The sequence below is a fragment of the Penicillium hispanicum genome (assembly GCF_028827665.1).
Source record: "Penicillium hispanicum strain IBT 35686 chromosome Unknown utg000008l_segment0_segment0, whole genome shotgun sequence".
In the NCBI taxonomy this organism is placed as follows: domain Eukaryota; kingdom Fungi; phylum Ascomycota; class Eurotiomycetes; order Eurotiales; family Aspergillaceae; genus Penicillium; species Penicillium hispanicum.
In genome coordinates this window covers 1802095-1819741 of record NW_026623200.1, presented here as the reverse complement: position 1 = coordinate 1819741, position 17647 = coordinate 1802095, and the positions used below count along the sequence as shown (strand labels likewise).

Genomic DNA, 17647 nt, shown 5'->3' with positions numbered 1-17647 from the left:
GAGTCAGGCTGCAAAAGGCTTCTCTAGCCCAAAGATCTTTTTAAAGAGAGAATTTGTTGAAAGGTCCCGCACCTCCAATTTAGAAGAAGTTCAGAAGGCGATGAGAAGCAAACGGAACTCTCAACACTCGTCAAACAGGGAGCGACAACAGACCCGAGAGATTGACCAAATGCTAGATCCACGCATTTCAGGCCATTCAGATCGTCATGCTGGCCATGAAGAAATGCCAGCGGAATACACAACTGGGATATCTCAAGGGCGACTCTAGTATACAATCACGTGATGTGCCATACTGTCCCAAATAGGAAAGCACTCTGGACGGTGTGTCCACCACGTGACCTCGCGCGTTGGACGCGCCTTCCCTCGCAACACCCACCACCCGATCGACTTCCTCGGTTTCCTCGATTCTCGATATTTCTGCGTGATCAATCGGTTCCAGAACCGGAATAGAGCCGATGTGCCACCATGTCATACTATGACATCGACTCCATCTTGACCGATGCCCAGGTGAGTTGGATCCCGGAGTTGAGAATTGTTCAACAAAGCTGCGCCCGGCCACTGACACCTTTCACGCCAGAAACTGCCATGTACATTTGAGCTCGAGGTGCCCGGACTAGGCATTCTGGAAGGCAATCCAGGGGAAGATGTGCGCTCCTCTCGCTGCCGCCCAGATTGAACAGGCGCTGACCACATCCAGATCAAAGCGGGGACCCGCATCGATCTCCCACTATGGCTGGGGGAAATGCTCTCGATTGGGTAAGACCAGCACCCCAGTGATGTGGCAAGGCGCCGGGTTGGCAGGCTCGACTTTCTAACATCCAACGCGTCAGAGCCCGACTGGGCACCTCCCGTCTGGTCCAGCTGGATATGCCCGACGCCCTGTCGGAGCGGGTGATGAACGCGCTCAAGGCAGACCCTCGCACTGTGGACCTGCGGGCGCTGGCACCGCATTTCTACAGTCTGAGTGAGCGCGTGCTAGAGCTCTTCGAGGAAGAGGATATGGTGGATGTCTTGAGTGATGTGCGCCCCACGCTGGATTGGTCCTCCGACTCTTCTCGTCCGCTAATCACCGACATTGCATCGCTAGACTTTCAAGACGCGAGCTGCCGAGATTGCAGACCATGCGCATAATCCGCGTGGTGCAGTGGGGGAGGGGGTGGATTTCCTCCGCGGTCTGGACGAGACCGAACGACAATGTAGGTGTATGGGTAGACATTGGAGGAGGGATTGTTTACTGACACAACACTAGTGTTCCGAGCAGCCCACGATCGGGCCAAGGAGATGCGCATTTGGGCTGGAGAGGCCAAAAAGAAATGATCGCGGGGCTCAGTGTTCGGACCTCAGGGGCTGAGCTGTGCTCGTCCCTGGCCAGTTATGATGACTGACGAGATTTATCGCACGACATGATTGCGACCGAAATGTAATACCTAGCCTTTCTTGAACCAAGCACCACTTTTCACTCATTCGACGCCTATGGATAGTAAGCGATGGGCGAACGGCAAGCTATCTATACCAGGAGGGCGGATATGAAGAAGGCCTGTCTGGAAGGGCCCAGACGGTGTGATTCACCCATTCCCTTCGTCTACTTCAATGCGTGTCTCGCGACGCCGGGGTTTGTGACGTGGAGCGGGGGAAATTAGACCGATCATGGAAGGCATGTCTAGCCCGTTCTCGGCGCGCTAGATATGTACCTAGTGTACTTTAGGCCATTTGAATCTATTGCGAGAAGCAGTTTATATGAAACCAGGAAACGAGGCAAAGATTTCAAAAGCGACCGAGTGGGGATTTCCGCCACGCGACGAAGGGTCGAGGCGATGAAGTCATGCTTCCATTGAGATTGCGTGGAAACCGGGGATCGCGGCTGGTGATTGGATTCCTGCGGGAATGTGATAGCAGGCACGGCAGAGAAAGTGATGCATCCAAGCCTTGGGGATGGGCGTGTAAAGCGAGTGTAGCGTTCCATTCCATGTCGGGAGCGATGGCTATCCAGGTGGCTTCTATACCACTGCTAGTTCTTCATCCACTCTACCCGTCAAGAATATCGGCAATTCGCGCAAGAAGTCAAGCAGAACCCAGACTCAAAAAGCCCCCTTGAGTCCAGTCAAACCCGACAGGCCGGTGCAAGGGAAGCTGAGACCCGCGGGGGGCGATCCGATTGGCGGCGATGCAGGAACCGGCGCTCGATCGCCCGCACCAACGAGCTTAACGAAGAGAAAGAGAGAGAGGGAGGGAGAGGAGAAAAAAAAAACGACGGGGGGAGAGGCTGCGGTTGTTTCTTCCACGCTTCCATTCTTCCATTCTCCCATTCCTCCCCGTTCATTCCAGTTGTTCCCTGTCATGCATCAATCATAACATCGAGGCGACCATTGTTCATTTCTTGTCCCCTTCTCGATTCTTTCTTTTGCTGCACGTCACTCCACGGCGCGACTCGTCACAACCGCTCTCTCCTCGCTTCGTCTGACCTCTCTCCCTTTCCACGGTCCGGCTGGCCTCGATCTCTGGAACTAGTGGACCTTAACCCTGATCGAGTCCCCACAGGTTCGACCCAGTTCCTTCTGATTGCTTGCGATCGCCTCGACTCTGCATCCCTCGCATCGCGCAGGCACCGTTGTCGCCCGCCAGGCTGGATCATCCAATACTTTGCGTGGCGATCGCTCAATTGCACATCTTCATTCCGGCGGCCGCGTCTCTGTAGAGGAATCCTCCGATGCCGTTGGTGGAGACACCGGCGACTTGAGGTCCAGGCTTGATTTTGATTGCCCAGGAGGCACTGGTCCCGCGCACACTTGGCTGATCCTCGTTGCATCAAGCGTGCGCATTAGTTGGACATGGAGGCAGCCGTCATGGATAGGAAATCCCATAGGCGGAGCTCGGCCGTGCACCCTGTGTGTGGTCAGACCGGCGGCCCGGTATATCAATCTGAGACTGCGCCATCTGCCCGCTGCGTTTCCAGTACCTCAAACAAGCGCCGTGCGAGCTGTGAGTCAACCCTCCCTTCTTTCCTTGCGTCCAATGCAACCACATCTCCAGTCATCCATCATCAGCCCCAGACTGATTCTCCTGTTCACTCACTCCAGACCAGCACGATCGTCCCAAGCATCCGTCACTTACCCGTGTGAAGGGCAGAAGCAATATGAATACTCCACCACGAGTGAATTCGGATCGGTCGTGGCTGAATGATCAGTCTCCAGGGAAAGTCGGAACCAGGACACCTCCACGCCAGTGCAGTATGTTCTTGGCCCAGAAAGCCCAGCCTATATGAACAGAGGATAACAGTTTTGCGATGTCACAGAAACTCCGGAGAGCGGTACTCCAACACTAGTCAACCCTGCCTCGACGCTCTTGCAAGATCTGTTGAAGGAACAACGCGCCCATCGCAGCTCTCGCGGAGCTGCGCCGGACGATCGGGAGGATAATGGTTCTCGAACGCCAGAAGGAGGACCACGAGTGCAGGAGGAGACAGCGTCGGAAAAGACTCGCAAAGTGAGCGACATGTTCACCACTGGTGTTCGCCAACCAAAGGAGATGGGCATGCGAGAGATGGATCAGGTATGTTTGGCTCGAACCGGGGGGTGATTGAGATCCAACTGACATCCATAGTACGTTTCCAAAATGAATAAATTGAATTTCGACTTGAAGTTGGAGATCTTTCACCGCACACAACAAATGGGCGTGCTAGAGAAGAAATTAGAACGCATGCACGAGATGGAGGAGCAGCTCCGGCAGATGCAGCAACTGGAAGAAGAAGTCGAGGAGCTTCGAGCCAGTGAGAAACGTAATCTGAATCTGAGGGAGCTCAACGACCAACTTCGCCAGGAGCTTGTGACCAAAGATAAGGCCGTCGCTGAGGCCGTGGAGTGGATCTGCAAATTGGAAGCTGAGAACGAGGAGCTCAAATTGAGTGGCACCGGTGGGCGAACATCGCAGATGTCCATGGGTCGACTCGTGCTCGATGGGCCGAATGCCACAACACCAAAGAGCCCAGCTGTCATTGAAATTCCCGAGCGGACTTCTTCCAGACGAGGCCAGACCGTGAACACCGCGAAATCGTCGGACTGGCGTCTGCTCGGCAAAGCACCGTCGTTCCTGCGTGTCGACAACAAAAGTACTGCGACTCTCCGAAGCCTCTACGCACCAGAAAACAACAAATCCCGCTCGGGCCTAAGTGAATTGACCAAATCGGAGAGCTTCAACACGATGACTGATCTCATGGAACCCGAATCACCCAGACTCAGTGTTCTGAGCGAGTGCAGCGAACTGAATCCATACGAGACGCAATTCGACAAGCTCCACATACCCGTCCACAAGGCATCCTCCACAGCGGGTAGCCTGGACAGCTACGTTCCACCATCTGAGCGAGATGAAAGCAAGGAAGATCAAATTGACCGCTGGATGGGACCTCGTCCCGACATGTCTCAGACGATCATCCGAAGGCGACAGAACCGCGCCCTCTCCGATGCCTCGAAGACCGGTGCTCCATCATTCGGAGGTCAATCGTTTGGCGCTACATCATTCGGACCACTATTCACAAAGAATCCGGGCCGCCCGCGCCTAGACGCATCCCTATTTGGAGGGGCTAGGCTTCCCCCAACCCCTGACACAATGAGCACTGCATATGCAGCAGCAAATAATGGCTCCGATGGAAGCATCGCGGGTCGAAAGAGTCCCAGAGCAGGCCCCGACCTATGGTTCGCTGGCCGACCACTAGATCGACATCGCTCGGCCGGTGAACTCACCACTCGACGGAGCTTCAATGGCAGTGATATAACAGACAGTATGCAGACGAATTGCAGTGACACGCCTCGTCTGGGAACTACCAAAGAGTCTCCCACATTCTTCCCTTTCAATACGGTCGCGTCGAAAGCGAGCGAACTGCTTGGACCTGGAAGTCCCAGTAATCCAGCCGTGAATCCTTTAAATGATATCTTGCCCCAACACAACAAAGAAAATGTGGCGCCCGCGACCATCACCCCTGGCCAAAGTCCAACGAAGACCGTCAGGTCTATTTCCCGATCATTGCCAGAAGATTCTTCTCCATCATTGACGCCCCAGGACTGGATTGCGGCCGCGAAACAGGGCCCTCGGTCTCGGAAAGAACGCTCTCAGGGACTTCGCATTGAACCGCAAGTCACAGAATCCCACCACAACGTCGTCAGTCAGACTGCTCTTCCCGACAACAACAGCGTCGACTCCTTCCCTGCGGAGCCCGAAGTCCCGGGCATCCCGACCCTGGACCTCGATACGCTCGAGATACTCGAACAGCCCGCTGAAGTGCCAGTGATACCTGAATCCCAGCCTGAGCCGGAACCAGAACCACGTCGGCGTATCAGTTTCCGACCACCCTTCTTCAGTCGTTCTAACGGGCCTCGCCGCTTGCAGTCCTCGTCGGTCGCACCTGAATTGATGGACGATGAAGACGACGGCGCTCCATCTCCGGTCATTCCAAAGACTCGGACAATGGGCGGCGCAGCGCGCCGTCCACTGTCCCAGATCATCACCCACTCAGCTGACATGTATTCGTCGAGTCTTCCTCCCGCCGAGAATAGCTTCGGCGGCATCAATGATCGACCTCGAGCACTTCACCAATCTCTCATGGAAGCACGTGAATCATCCTTATCTGACCAGCCTGGGCCTGCCACACTGTCTGCCCGCCCTACGACATCTCATAGCGTTGACCACAAACGCCGCAGCTCTCTCGGTATCTTCGGTTGGATGAAGGGCGTTAGCGGCAAGCGGCCAGAGCCTGCTACCCCTGCAGCGACTGATAAATTTCCCGAGTCAGCAGTTAAAGAAGAGCTCTCTTCAGGCGGTGCATACGAAGCTGGGGGACTGGCGATGCCTCGCGCCGCCACTCCAGATTCGATGAACGCTCCCGTCGTCCGTCCTCGGTCTGAGATGACCATCCACTCTGACGACACTACTCGACGCCCCAGATACATGGGCCGCCGTTCTCGTCGAGGCTAGTGAGACCTATTGCTGCCCCTGCTGCTATTGGTCCTTCTTGCGCCCTGGCCTACCCATGTACCTGTACTATATGATACCCGTGCCCATGTATACCATTCGGGGTATCAAGGCAATACCACCGACTCTGGCTTTTAGCTCGAGTGACATTGAGGACGTGTCTTTTTTCCGCTCACCGGAAAGGGAAATAGCGGCCGAATTCTTTCTTCTCATGTCTTATGTAGAAATGCCGCTCATCGGAGCCGCAATTGAAAATTCCACCTGCTGGTTCAGGGAAGGCCTGGTATGATATTGCTATAATCAATATCTGAACGACAGTCCCAATTGGGATTCATTTCAATTTCGTCATTATTCAGCGTCCAAGTTCAGACCTTTTATCATATCAATGGAAGCGATTTTTTGATCTCATTCAGAAATCAATTCAATTAGCATACTTTTAAACGCGGTTAAACTGCTCGTAGAACACGCTCCCATTGCGCCTGGACTCGTCTAGTATACCAGTATTCCCGCGATCATTTTGCCGGCGTCCAGGCCAGATTCATATTACTCACAAAACTCCACCCATTGGAACATTCAGAACGCCAGATTGAAGGAAGAGAAGACAAAATAATACACAGAAAGGAACTGCTAGCAAAGGAGTCAAGATGGTTCCTTGCAAGACCGGATTTCCTCCAATGGTCTCCAAGCAGGTACCACCAAAGACTGGTATTGCAGTTTTGTAGGAGACCGGGTCCTCCCTAGTACCAATCATTGCCATTCTCACCCAGCTTCTTCCGCTTAGGATTCATCGAGATAACCCGCTGCCCCGGAAGCGTGTCCGCGGTAAACGCAGCCTCAAAAATACTCGCAATGCCACGCTTCGCATAGTGGCGGAACGAGTCATAGTTTGCGTTCTGCCCATTCACGGCACCCCACGCGGGACACCGCGGCGTTGTCCCGTCACCCAGATCCGTCCACCGCGTGACAACGATCGCCTGCTTGAAGACCATGCCACCCGGGCTACTCCGGTCTTCGGAGAGCTTGACTTCAATCAGGTACTCGGTCGGACACTCGGGACACCGGCGCACGGGGCGACAGAACCCGCAAAGCGTGACGAGTTCGTTCGGGTCGAACCGGCGACCCGCCCATCGGTCCTTCACCTTGTGCTCGACGGTCTGCAGCCCGCCCGTTGCGCGGGGCTTGGGGATGTGGCTGAGCGCGCACTTGCAGGCGGGCATGAGCTCGCCGTCGCGCCAGTGCGCGCACGCGGAGAAGTAGGGCCAGTAGTCATCGCGCGAGAAGAGGAGGATGCGCTGCGACGACGGCGGCATGCCTCCCTCCGCGAAGGTCTGGCTGGTCACCCGCATCAAGAGGTGGCCCTCGTGGATGTGGAAGCGGGAGCTATGCGACCAGCCGTCGCGCTCCCAGCGGCGGCCGATCGAGTCCGGCGAGAGGCCGTATTTCGGTCCGAAGCGGTGCGCGCGCAGGACGAGTTGCACGAAGGTGAACGGGAGCATGCGGCCGTGCGTGATGCGGTGTCGCGGGGGCGGGTTCAGCGAGTTCGTCGCCTCGGGGCAATTGAAGAGCGGGTTGACGACGTGCGACGGTTTGAGGCGTTCGCGGCCCTCCTGTGTACGCCGGTGGAAGCGTCCACACGGGAAACACAGCAGGTGGTGCGGGAGTGCCTGGTCCAGCCTGGCCAGGAAGTCCATCCTGTAATCGTAGTTCTGCTGGGCGTCCAGTGGCATGAAGTACCACGGGCCCAGCCGTCGGTACAGCGTGATGCTGGCGACGGCCAGACTCGCGGCATCGGCTGGATTGAGGTAGGAGGCAATATGCGCCCAGAGTCTTCGCGAGAGCTTGGCGATATCGCCCTCCCCCGGTGGCCGGTGCGCATTGTCCAGCTCCGCGGGCCCGTAGCTATCGTCCGGCTCCAGCACGCCCAGCGAGTGGATGATGGCGGTGTAGTCGCGACGCTCACCCAATTGTGTGTCAATCTGCGCGTGCGCCTGTTTATACTTCTGTCGGTGCACCTGCAATGGCGCGAGGTCGGGCAATGGAGGTAACTCCTTGTTGCTGGGGGACGCGGGCAGCCGCAAGTCAGTCGTGGACCGACTGCCCTTCCGGAGGGTTTGGCGGGATTTTTTAGGGCGGAGGGCACTCGACATGAAGGACCGGAAGCCCTGCTTCTGCCCGGGGCTTTCGGCAGACATTCTGGCGAGGGAGGATGCTGTGGTGTGGAAGACTGTTGGGGATCCTGCGAGAGTAATATAAGAACTTCCAAGGTTAGACCCTGACGTGCTTACATTACCTGACGGCCCGCTCCGGTCCGGGCGCAGCGCAACGACCTTGGAATCGGGCAATTCATATGAAAGATTTCGTCAGCGCGGCATTAATCCATGGATATTATCTGACTGAACCTGGTGGATGCTAGTTTGTTAGTTATTACTGGTATGATTGAAGGTGGAGTAGCTCCGCCTAGAAGAAGTTGACACTGTCAGCTTTCTCAATACAAGATGTATTCAGTGTCCAGGATCCCTCCGAATAATATATATCTATATGTATACAACGTTGCCTAGATAACTACCAACGGGCCTGCCTTCAAAAGAAGCGAAATTATTTAATAGAACGAGAATAGCTGGACCAACTAATATTCGAGTCGAAAAGCCAGTAGCCAACAAATCCGGTCAGGCGTGATTTGAACAACATTGGGATATGGTCTGAATTAGATCGATAGTCGCATGCTACAATACAGGGATAACTTTGGTACTGCTTGATCACTCTATCACTGTACACCATGCCACTTACTGGAAGCGCTTCTCAACGGCCTTCCAGTTGATCACCTCCCAGATGGCCTTAAAGTACTCGGCCTTGCGGTTCTGGTATTGGAGACTGGAGACTGGTCAGCATCTGGGTGCTTTTGACAACGTTTCAAGAGGAATCCTTACTAGTAAGCGTGCTCCCAGGCATCAATACCGAGGAGAGGTTCAAACTGGCCAACAACGGGATCCTGGTTCTGCAAAGAAGTCAGCCATTTGTGCTCGCCTCGACATATGGATCTTTAGCAGGAAAAGCAAGCTTACGGCGTAGGCGCGGATGCTGATCTGGCCGGTCTGCTTGTCCTTGACGAGCCAAGCCCAACCACTGCCCTGAATACCGGCGAGAGCGGTGTTCATCTTGTTCTGGAACTCGCCGAGGCTGCCGTAGGTGCTGTCAATAGCCTTGGCCAGAGTGCCGGAAGGAGGCTCACCACCGCCGGCGTTCTTGGGGGCCAGGTTCTCCCAGAAGAGGGAGTGGTTCAGGTGGCCACCACCGTTGAAGTTAATGGCAGGCTTGAGAGCAATCTGAGCCGAGATGTCGCCCTTGTGCTGGGCCTCCTGGAGCTGCTCAACAGCGTTGTTGTAGTTGGTCACATAGGTGTTGTGGTGGTTCTTGTGGTGCAGCTCCATGATCTTGCCGGAGATCGAGGGTTCCAGAGCACCGTAGTCGTCTGTTTGATGTTAAGAAGTTGATCCCATGGCGGGGTGCACCCAGCTAGCAGTGCGGCTGCACCGGACCAGCTAACTTACAAGAGAGGTCGGGCAGAGTGGCCTTGCCGCGGGCAAAGGTCAAGCCCGCAGCACCGGCCTTGGAGGAAGCCGAAGCTCCCGAGCGAAAGGCAACGCGGGCGGAGTTGGCGAGGAGGGCAGCCATTGTGTATGTAGATGACTAGGGGTAAGCGGAGAAAGAGGAATGGATATGAATTACTTCGGCTGAGAAGAAAGAAAAAGGAAGGGGAACGCCAGAGCTATGAAGTAACCGAGCTAAACGTCATCGCTTGTTTTCCGTCGGGGAAAGGTCCTTCCGACCCGGCGTCTCCACGTGAATTTCACGAAGCTCGACATTGCGACAACTGGAGCTTCTCGAGCTACGCTGGTGTCGCCTTGCCAGTCGCTACATTTTCACGGCGACAACGTCCAGTAATGGAGTCGCCTTCCTCCTCTTATGCTGGCCAGAAGCGTAAGGTCGTCGACATGAGCTCAGATGAGGAAGATGAGCGCTCCACCTCCGGTTTTCGTGGCTTCAAAAGAGCCGCTTCGCGCTCGGTGTCACCTCCCACAATGGGTGGTCTGGGAAGTGGCCTGGGCAGTGCCGCACGCAGCCCGTGGAATAACATGGCCAGTGCTGCACCACCACCACCACCCCGAGGCGGAGCAGCCCCTCGTGGGGGAAAGGGCGGCGGAGGAAACTCGTTCGCCGCGCGCATGATGGCAAAGATGGGATATGTGGAGGGACAAGGTCTGGGATCAAGCGGCCAGGGTATTGTGAACCCGATCGAAGCGCAAGCTCGTCCGCAAGGCGCGGGTCTGGGTGCTGTTCGTGAGAAGACCAAGCAGGCCCGCGAAGAAGAACGACGAGAAGCCGCGCGACGAGGCGAGTCGATCGAGGATAGTTCCGACGAGGAGAAAAGAAGGCGGCGAAAGAAGAAGGACGAACGCAAATCCGACAGTCGCAGTGCAACAGGAACGCCGGCCCCGCGTCCCAAGCCGAAATTCCGGACCGCGCGAGAGATTGAGGATGATATGGAAGGCCTCGAAGTGCCGAATGTCCTGAAGTCGCTCATCGACGCTACCGGCAAGGAACAACGGGTCTTGACCTCCACGGCTGGGTTGATGACTTCCCAGGAATTTGTCAGCCAGGGTGAAAGCGAAGCTTTGAAAATTGCCCGGCGCGCTCGACACGACTTAGAAGCGTTTGCGGACGAGTGGAAGGGGTTGACGGAGCGAAAGAAATATATTGAACTGGAGGAGGCTCAGGTCGTTGATGAATTGGATGCATACCAGCGCCGTGTCGACCATCTCACCGGGCTGATCGCCGCTGTGGAAGAGCTGGATATCTTCGAACACGATGAGAGCATTGTGTCCAAGTTCGAGGAGATGACCGCAAAACTGGAAGCTATGCAAACCCAGTACCAAGATATTATGGACGAATATAAGTTGGCGGAGACTGCCGTCGCCGCGATTCATCCGCTATTTCGACAGGCCATGGAAGAATGGGAGCCCCTACAAGATCCTACTTTCCTCGTGTCCAACCTCAAACGTCTTCAATCTCTGCTCTCTGTGCGGAATGAGGATGGAGAATTCCGTCAGCGTTCGTCAACTTCACCATACGAAACCATGATATACACTCTCTGGCTGCCGCGGGTCCGTTCAGCCCTTTTGAATGACTGGGATGTTTATGACCCGTCTGTCGCTACATCGCTCGTCGTAGCTTGGAAGGCAATCGTCCCTCCATTTGTCCATGCCAATGTGCTCGATCAGTTGGTTGTACCCAAACTCAGCGGAGCGTTGAAGCAATGGAAGCCCAGGAGCAGCCGGCGGCATCCATCCAGTCAGCAAGACGGAAAGTTCCCCTGGTGGCTTTTCACATGGTTGCAATACCTGGACGAGCGACACACGAACCCCAGACAACCTACCGGTCTCATGTCAGATGCCAAGAGAAAATTCCGAGTGGTGTTGGATTCCTGGAGCTTACGCAGGGGTTTGATCAATGGACTCGAGCTTTGGAAAGATGCTCTGGGTACCGAGTTCGATGTGTGCTTGCGCAACCACTTGTTACCACGCCTTGCACGTCACCTTCGCGAAGACTTCGCCGTGAACCCTCAAGATCAGGACCTGGCAGCTCTCGAAGATGTCCTGCGCTGGAGGGAGTTCTTCAGACCAAACGTTATGGCCTTGCTACTGATCTCTGACTTCTTCCCCAAGTGGCACGAGATCCTGTACATCTGGCTCACCAATGATCCCAACTACGAGGAGGTCGGTGCTTGGTTTTCCTGGTGGCGAACCCAGATCCCGGCTGAGATCAACGAGCTTACTATCGTGGATGACGAGTGGAAGAAGGGCCTGCAAACAATGGACCACGCCTTGCAGCTTGGAGATCGCGCCGCCGCCGAGCTCCCGCGCCCAACTGCTGCTACCCGATCAGCACTTCCTACCAGGGAAGATGCTGTGGCCGAAGCGGCAGCAGCAGCCGCATCGGCTGCCGCCGCAGCCAAGCCCAAACCTCCAGTGGTGGAGGAAATCGCTTTCAAGGACATTGTGGAGAACTGGTGTATGGAACAGGGACTCATCATGCTGCCACTGCGCGAGGCGCACCCACAGAACGGCCAGCCCTTGTTCCGCATCACAGCCAGTGCGACTGGAAAAGGTGGCGTGGTCGCCTTCCTACAAGGAGATGTTGTTTGGGTGCAGAACAAAAAGACCAAGGACGTGTGGCAGCCAATGGGCTTGGAAGATCAGCTGGTAGAACGTGCCGAAGGACGGTAGTTAATAGGCATCGACTCTGCATTGAATACGACCCCGAAAGATCGCTCCATTCGGCAGCATTGCGACTCATGATATCCCGCCTCGGCATCCAGAATTCTTTCTTTCACCACCCACAGTATGTACAGACATGCAATTCATATTATTGTCGATATTCTGTAACTTCCAAGGCTGAATTCGACCCACTTCATCCCGATAGATCCACAGCCACAAGGCTCAGTGTTTCTACATATTCTAGCCGCGCCGATCAATCATCAGTGCCCACAAGAGCCTGTTCAACCACAGCGGACTAGATGACAGTTTACGGGAACCGGATTCATTATCTTCTATTTCTCAACTCTAGTCAGACTGGAGACTCGACACGTTATTGAGAGCAGCCCGTCCGTCAAGCGAGACCGCCCCGAGATTGCAGGGTCATCAACATGACAACCTATCAGATTAAGGCACGAATTACGGGAGATCCACATCTAGTCGATGTACAGGAGACTTGCTCCTTCCAGGCTCCAGGGCTTGGATTGATCCAGGACTGGCTCAACGCCACCGCTTCCTCCATGTCAATCAAAGCACTACACGGCATATGTGGAACCATTCTGGGATGATTGAACCAACCAGAGCCCTCACGTACGGTCTACAATTCAACGACATGAGCCGTGTTTCCAATTAAAGATTCACGAGGCTCTGCTGCCGGGGAAACTAGTGACTCGGAAGTCTCGATCCGCCTCTCTCACCCCTGATCATTTCAGAAGGATAGCTGGAGGACCCTGCAATATAAGTACCGCCCATAAAGAACGCACTCAAATGCTGCATATCAATCCCATTCTCTGAAATCAGCACACCGCGCGCATTTCACAGCCCTGCTTCTACCCGAGTCACATACACATACACATACGCCTGCATAGAAGCCTTCCAACAGCGACAATGCAGCTCAAGACCCTCGCCGTCCTCCTCTTCTCCAGCCTCGCTATGGCTACCACCACCGCAAACCCGTCCGCGACGGCCCCAACGAGTGCGTCCGAGCCGTTGATTACTGTCCCTCCGGCCGTCGAGAGCCAGTTCATCCACGCCCTGCCGACCTCGGTCCAGAAGGAGCTCTCCACCAACCCCTACGCTATTTCTCATGTCTTGAGTCAATATGCATCTTCTACTGGGTTCCTCAGAAGCCTGTCACCTGCTGTCAAGAGCTTTGCTACTTCAGTCGCCGCTGCAAAATCCTCATCATTAAAAGCTAGCACCACGGGCTCATCGACAGGTAAATCTGGCTCAGGGTCAAGCTCGGGTTCGGGTTCGGGCTCGGGCTCGGGCTCGGGCTCTGAGGCAGGATCGGGGTCGGGGCCGGGCAGTGCTGCATCGGCCTCTGCTTCTTCATCGACCTCTACTGGCGGTGCTGCCGCCCCGACTGGGCACATGGCTATGAGCGTTGCTGGCGCTGCCGGTGTTTTGGGTATGGCCCTCGCTTTGTAAGATTAGTTGCCCAGGTGGCGCTTGGGGTTCATTGTGGAGGCCTTGCATTGATATGGTGAATTTCCTGTATTTAATAAACGTGATTCAAAGATGACTTTTGTTTTAGCGTGATGCTCATCAAAGAACTTGCGGAGATATGTCAGTGTCTACTAAAGCGAGCAAGACATGCAAATACCCATGCGCGATTGCGTCAACAATACATACTGTCCAACTGCCCTGTTCATGAATACCCGAACAGTCCAGCAGCGTTAATAGACAAGCGATTGAGAATTCCCAGTTACCAATAGTGCACGATCTGACAGATCTAGAATCACCCACACACGGTATATCCACAACTGCCAAGCGCATTGCTCGGCCTATTGATCCTACTTAGGCATGAGCGATCCCGAATAATTGCCCGACAGTGACCGATTGAGAACAAGTCCGAGCTGACTCCGAGAACTCTAGGACTGCCTATTTACGTATTACATATATATAATTATTCATCGCGTTCCAGACAACCTGAGCGACCAATCGTGATGTAAGAGGAATGCTGCATAGTGGAGCGCCTCACCGTCGATCATCCATCGCAGCCACTCAGCATCGACATAATGGTCATCATATCTGCACCGGCCAATTGCAGCGGACGCATTTGTATCAACGCTGCATCTCCGCCAGATGCGCCGACCTCAACGCTCGCTCGCGATTGCGTCCAGATTCACCGTTGCTGACCTTTGCGTGCATGGTGATTGGTGCTGCGCCCCTCCTGGACGAAAACATCGCTGATTTTTTTTGGGTCCTTTGCATGCACTAGCTAATAGATCTCTGTTGCCTCCTAGGAAGATGTGAGGACACCGGTAAGGTGGCAGTGGCCGCGGTAGGAGTTAAAAGGGCGAGAAAGCCAGGTTGGAGATGGAAGAGTGTAAACTAGAGAATTCCGGCTGTTTCTACTGCTTCTTTGCGTGAGGATTCCTTTTCCGCCGCGTTGACCCCCAGAGTGCTTGTTTCACGGCTTGGTTGAGATCCCATTCTTGAGATACCCCATTGATCCGCCCCCCTTTTCTCTCTTTTGTTTTCTTTTCCATAAAGGATCGGCCCTGTTTCCCCTCTGCCTGTTTTTCGTGTAGAAACGGCGGATCGGCCTGACGTCAAGTTACGCTGTTTGCCACAGCTTGTCCTCGGAGGATTGAAGCACGAGTTGCCTGTCAACGTTGCGTGGAGAACACAAATTCTCGGCGGAAAACTTGCCATTCGGTCGAGCAGGAGAGAAGAAGGGAACGAAAACGACATAATCCACGGATTGAAACGCATCCATCATCATGGCTCTCCTCTTCCTCAAGCAAAAGTTGTTTCCCAACAACGGATATCAAAAGCTACCCAGTAAGTAGCCGAGCTCGACACACCACCAGATCGCAGGTATCTAACGTGTGTTTCATCAGACAAACCGCTTCTCGCTCGGACCGATAACGAAGATACTGTCCGTGCCGACTCGGAGCGAGACCTGGAGTCGCAGCGCTCCTATGAAACTTTTGGCCGGACGGTCAGCAACGATGCTTCCACCAGCAGCGGAAGCAGCTCGCGCACCCGCATCAACCCGCGGATCGTCTCGGACGCCATCCTGGGGCTGTCGGATGGATTGACCGTGCCCTTCGCGCTGAGCGCCGGCCTGTCGGCTCTCGGAAACACCAAGGTCGTCGTGCTGGGTGGTCTGGCCGAGCTGGCAGCCGGGGCGATTTCCATGGGATTGGGCGGATACGTCGGCGCAAAAAGCGAAGCGTAAGTCTGCCCTATCTCGACGAGATCCGGCATAGGCGCAACAGGCTAACCATCACCGGCAGCGAATCATACGAAGCCACTGCGCGCGAGACACAGTCCTTGATCGAGGGCGATCCGCAAGAAACGCAGGCAATCGTGCGCGAGACGTTCGCGCCATACCGGCTCTCCAGTACCGCCATCGACGACATCACGCGCGATCTGCACGCCTCGCACGAGCGGCTGCTCGAGTTTCTGATGGCCTTTCACCACCGCGAGTCCGCGCCCGACTGCAACCAGGCCTGGATCTCGGCGATTACCCTGGCGCTGGGCTACTTCGTGGGAGGCTTCATCCCGCTGATTCCGTACTTCATTGCCTCGCAGGTCATTGCCGCGTTGTACTGGAGTATCGGGGTCATGGGGGTCACGCTGCTGGTGTTTGGATATGTCAAGACCTGCATTGTGCGCGGATGGACCGGGCACGACAATATCGTTGCTGGGATCTGGGGCGGCGTCCAGATCGTCTTCGTGGGAGGCGTGGCTGCCGGCGCGGCGATCGGGCTGGTGCGCTTGATTGACACCGGCGGCGCGCAATAGCTCTACCTTGCTGAGCGGGTGATGATTTCCATGCATGCCATCACAGGCATCGGTGTTTGAGCGGCTGTTCTTCTCTCTACTCTTTCATGATTCCCCGACTGGACATCATCAGCGAGCGTTCTACCAGAATTCGATTCCCCTTCACGACGTATTTCATCCCATCTCTTGGATCAGACCAGAGTCGTATATAGGCCTACCTGTATGCTCGTAGACCCGACGCGCATCCCATCAGCACCAATCAACCTCTATCCCGCCAACGCCTTCTGCACCAACGCCGTCGCCCGCGCCGACAAGTCAATCTTCAACGCCTCCGCCCTGCCCACCTCCGACATCTTCGCCCACGTCTTGCGTAAGATCTCCACCATCTTCCCCTCATCCCCCAGCTCGCTCTCAAACTTGTCAAACTGGTCATCCAGAAACACCAGGCAAGCCACGTCCTCCAGCGTCTGCGTGTCGGGATCGCCCTGCTTTAGATCCGCCTTGCGCACCAGCGCGCCCACGCGCGCCGCCTCCGCCGCCGTATACCCGCTCGCCACGCACATCTGCTCGGCCAGCTCAGCCTGGCGTCGCTGCAGCCCGGCGCGCCAGGCGTGGTACCCGGCCTTGGTGGCCGGGTACGAGCTGCGCGGGACTTCCCAGCGGCGGAGGTGCTGGGCGCGGATGGCGAGGCGGAGGAGGTCGGAGGCGTTAGGGCTGAGTCGGTCGAGATAGGAGGTCATTTTGCGGGCGTAGTGCAGTTCGTAGGGGGTGGTGGTGCCGTCGGACTCAATATGGTTGGGGTCGTCCTGGTGCGCTTGGTCGATGCGCTCGAGGGCGCGCTCGTACTTGGACATGGCGGGAGAGAGAACAATAGAGGAGGGAAGTGGCGTTGCTGGTTGAGAGTGATGGTGGGTATAATTGAAGGGTGAATGGGCGTGTTGTGCCTTGGGAGGGGAAGTGCAAGGCCGGCGCGAGGTTTGATAGTGGATAGGATGTGTTTGGGCGTGGGGAATGGATAAGTTGAGTCGCGAACACGCTGATTGGCGCCCGCGATCAAGAGTTTCGACGCTCCGGTGAACTGAGATGTTGCTCTGGTATTTTAGCAAGAGATAGATATTGATTATGCTGCAGTTTCACGAGATGAGTGATGTACGCTACAACTATATATATTCTTGACTCATCGTATAATAACGGTGTCCCTGCTGGTCTGCGATACAAATCACGTCTGGAATAGCAACCAAAACCACCTTCCAGCAATGAGAAAAGTAAGCATGCTGAATTAACCCTGTCAATAGTATCTTTCAATCGCTATCAATTTTACATTAAAGGGCCAGCCTTGGACGACAACGAGTCGCATCAGACAAGCCAGCCATCACTCCACGAGAGGGAATATAACAAGTTAAGAACAATAACTCTTTCTTTTTCTCGCATCGTCTACGTAATCTTGTATGCTCCTCGATCTGCAATGGATATTAATCGCTTGTCTTATCGCTCGCTCGAACGCGCGGGATCAGAGATCAAAGCCGTTGCGGAGCCCAGCGATTGATAGGATGATAGATTAGGCACGATTGATCAGATTGGAAGGATCGTTAGGGTTAGACAAGAAACCACTATCATTATCACCCTTGAGAAAAAAA

The 17647-nt window shown here is 55.1% G+C and overlaps 7 protein-coding genes across 7 annotated transcripts; 4 read left to right on the top strand and 3 right to left on the bottom strand.

The window, feature by feature from the left end:
- Positions 1-465: 465 nt before the first annotated feature.
- N7459_009524 (uncharacterized protein) lies at positions 466-5964 on the top strand (the record flags this gene model as incomplete). Its single annotated transcript, XM_056948692.1, is given in 10 exon segments — positions 466-507; positions 578-646; positions 698-756; positions 831-1020; positions 1088-1196; positions 2768-2811; positions 2823-2970; positions 3078-3227; positions 3293-3549; positions 3601-5964. 10 exon segments carry the CDS (start codon positions 466-468, stop codon positions 5962-5964), a joined length of 3432 nt encoding a protein of 1143 aa, XP_056795917.1.
- Positions 5965-6698: 734 nt separating this feature from the next.
- Positions 6699-8153, bottom strand: N7459_009523 (uncharacterized protein; the record flags this gene model as incomplete). Its single annotated transcript, XM_056948691.1, has 1 exon — positions 6699-8153. One exon carries the CDS (start codon positions 8151-8153, stop codon positions 6699-6701), a length of 1455 nt encoding a protein of 484 aa, XP_056795916.1.
- A 591-nt stretch (positions 8154-8744) lies between these two features.
- On the bottom strand, positions 8745-9633 carry sod2 (superoxide dismutase sodB; the record flags this gene model as incomplete). Its single annotated transcript, XM_056948690.1, has 4 exons — positions 8745-8832; positions 8889-8956; positions 9024-9430; positions 9510-9633. The coding sequence occupies 4 exons, from the start codon at positions 9631-9633 to the stop codon at positions 8745-8747; spliced, it is 687 nt and encodes a 228-aa protein (XP_056795915.1).
- A 269-nt stretch (positions 9634-9902) lies between these two features.
- N7459_009521 (putative G-patch domain protein (TFIP11)) lies at positions 9903-12245 on the top strand (the record flags this gene model as incomplete). The annotated part of the gene is made up of 1 exon (XM_056948689.1): positions 9903-12245. The coding sequence occupies one exon, from the start codon at positions 9903-9905 to the stop codon at positions 12243-12245; it is 2343 nt and encodes a 780-aa protein (XP_056795914.1).
- A 915-nt stretch (positions 12246-13160) lies between these two features.
- N7459_009520 (uncharacterized protein) lies at positions 13161-13703 on the top strand (the record flags this gene model as incomplete). The annotated part of the gene is made up of 1 exon (XM_056948688.1): positions 13161-13703. The coding sequence occupies one exon, from the start codon at positions 13161-13163 to the stop codon at positions 13701-13703; it is 543 nt and encodes a 180-aa protein (XP_056795913.1).
- A 1298-nt stretch (positions 13704-15001) lies between these two features.
- Positions 15002-16031, top strand: N7459_009519 (VIT1/CCC1 transporter family protein; the record flags this gene model as incomplete). Its single annotated transcript, XM_056948687.1, has 3 exons — positions 15002-15062; positions 15122-15458; positions 15521-16031. The coding sequence occupies 3 exons, from the start codon at positions 15002-15004 to the stop codon at positions 16029-16031; spliced, it is 909 nt and encodes a 302-aa protein (XP_056795912.1).
- A 245-nt stretch (positions 16032-16276) lies between these two features.
- On the bottom strand, positions 16277-16864 carry N7459_009518 (DUF4202 domain-containing protein; the record flags this gene model as incomplete). The annotated part of the gene is made up of 1 exon (XM_056948686.1): positions 16277-16864. One exon carries the CDS (start codon positions 16862-16864, stop codon positions 16277-16279), a length of 588 nt encoding a protein of 195 aa, XP_056795911.1.
- Positions 16865-17647: the final 783 nt, after the last annotated feature.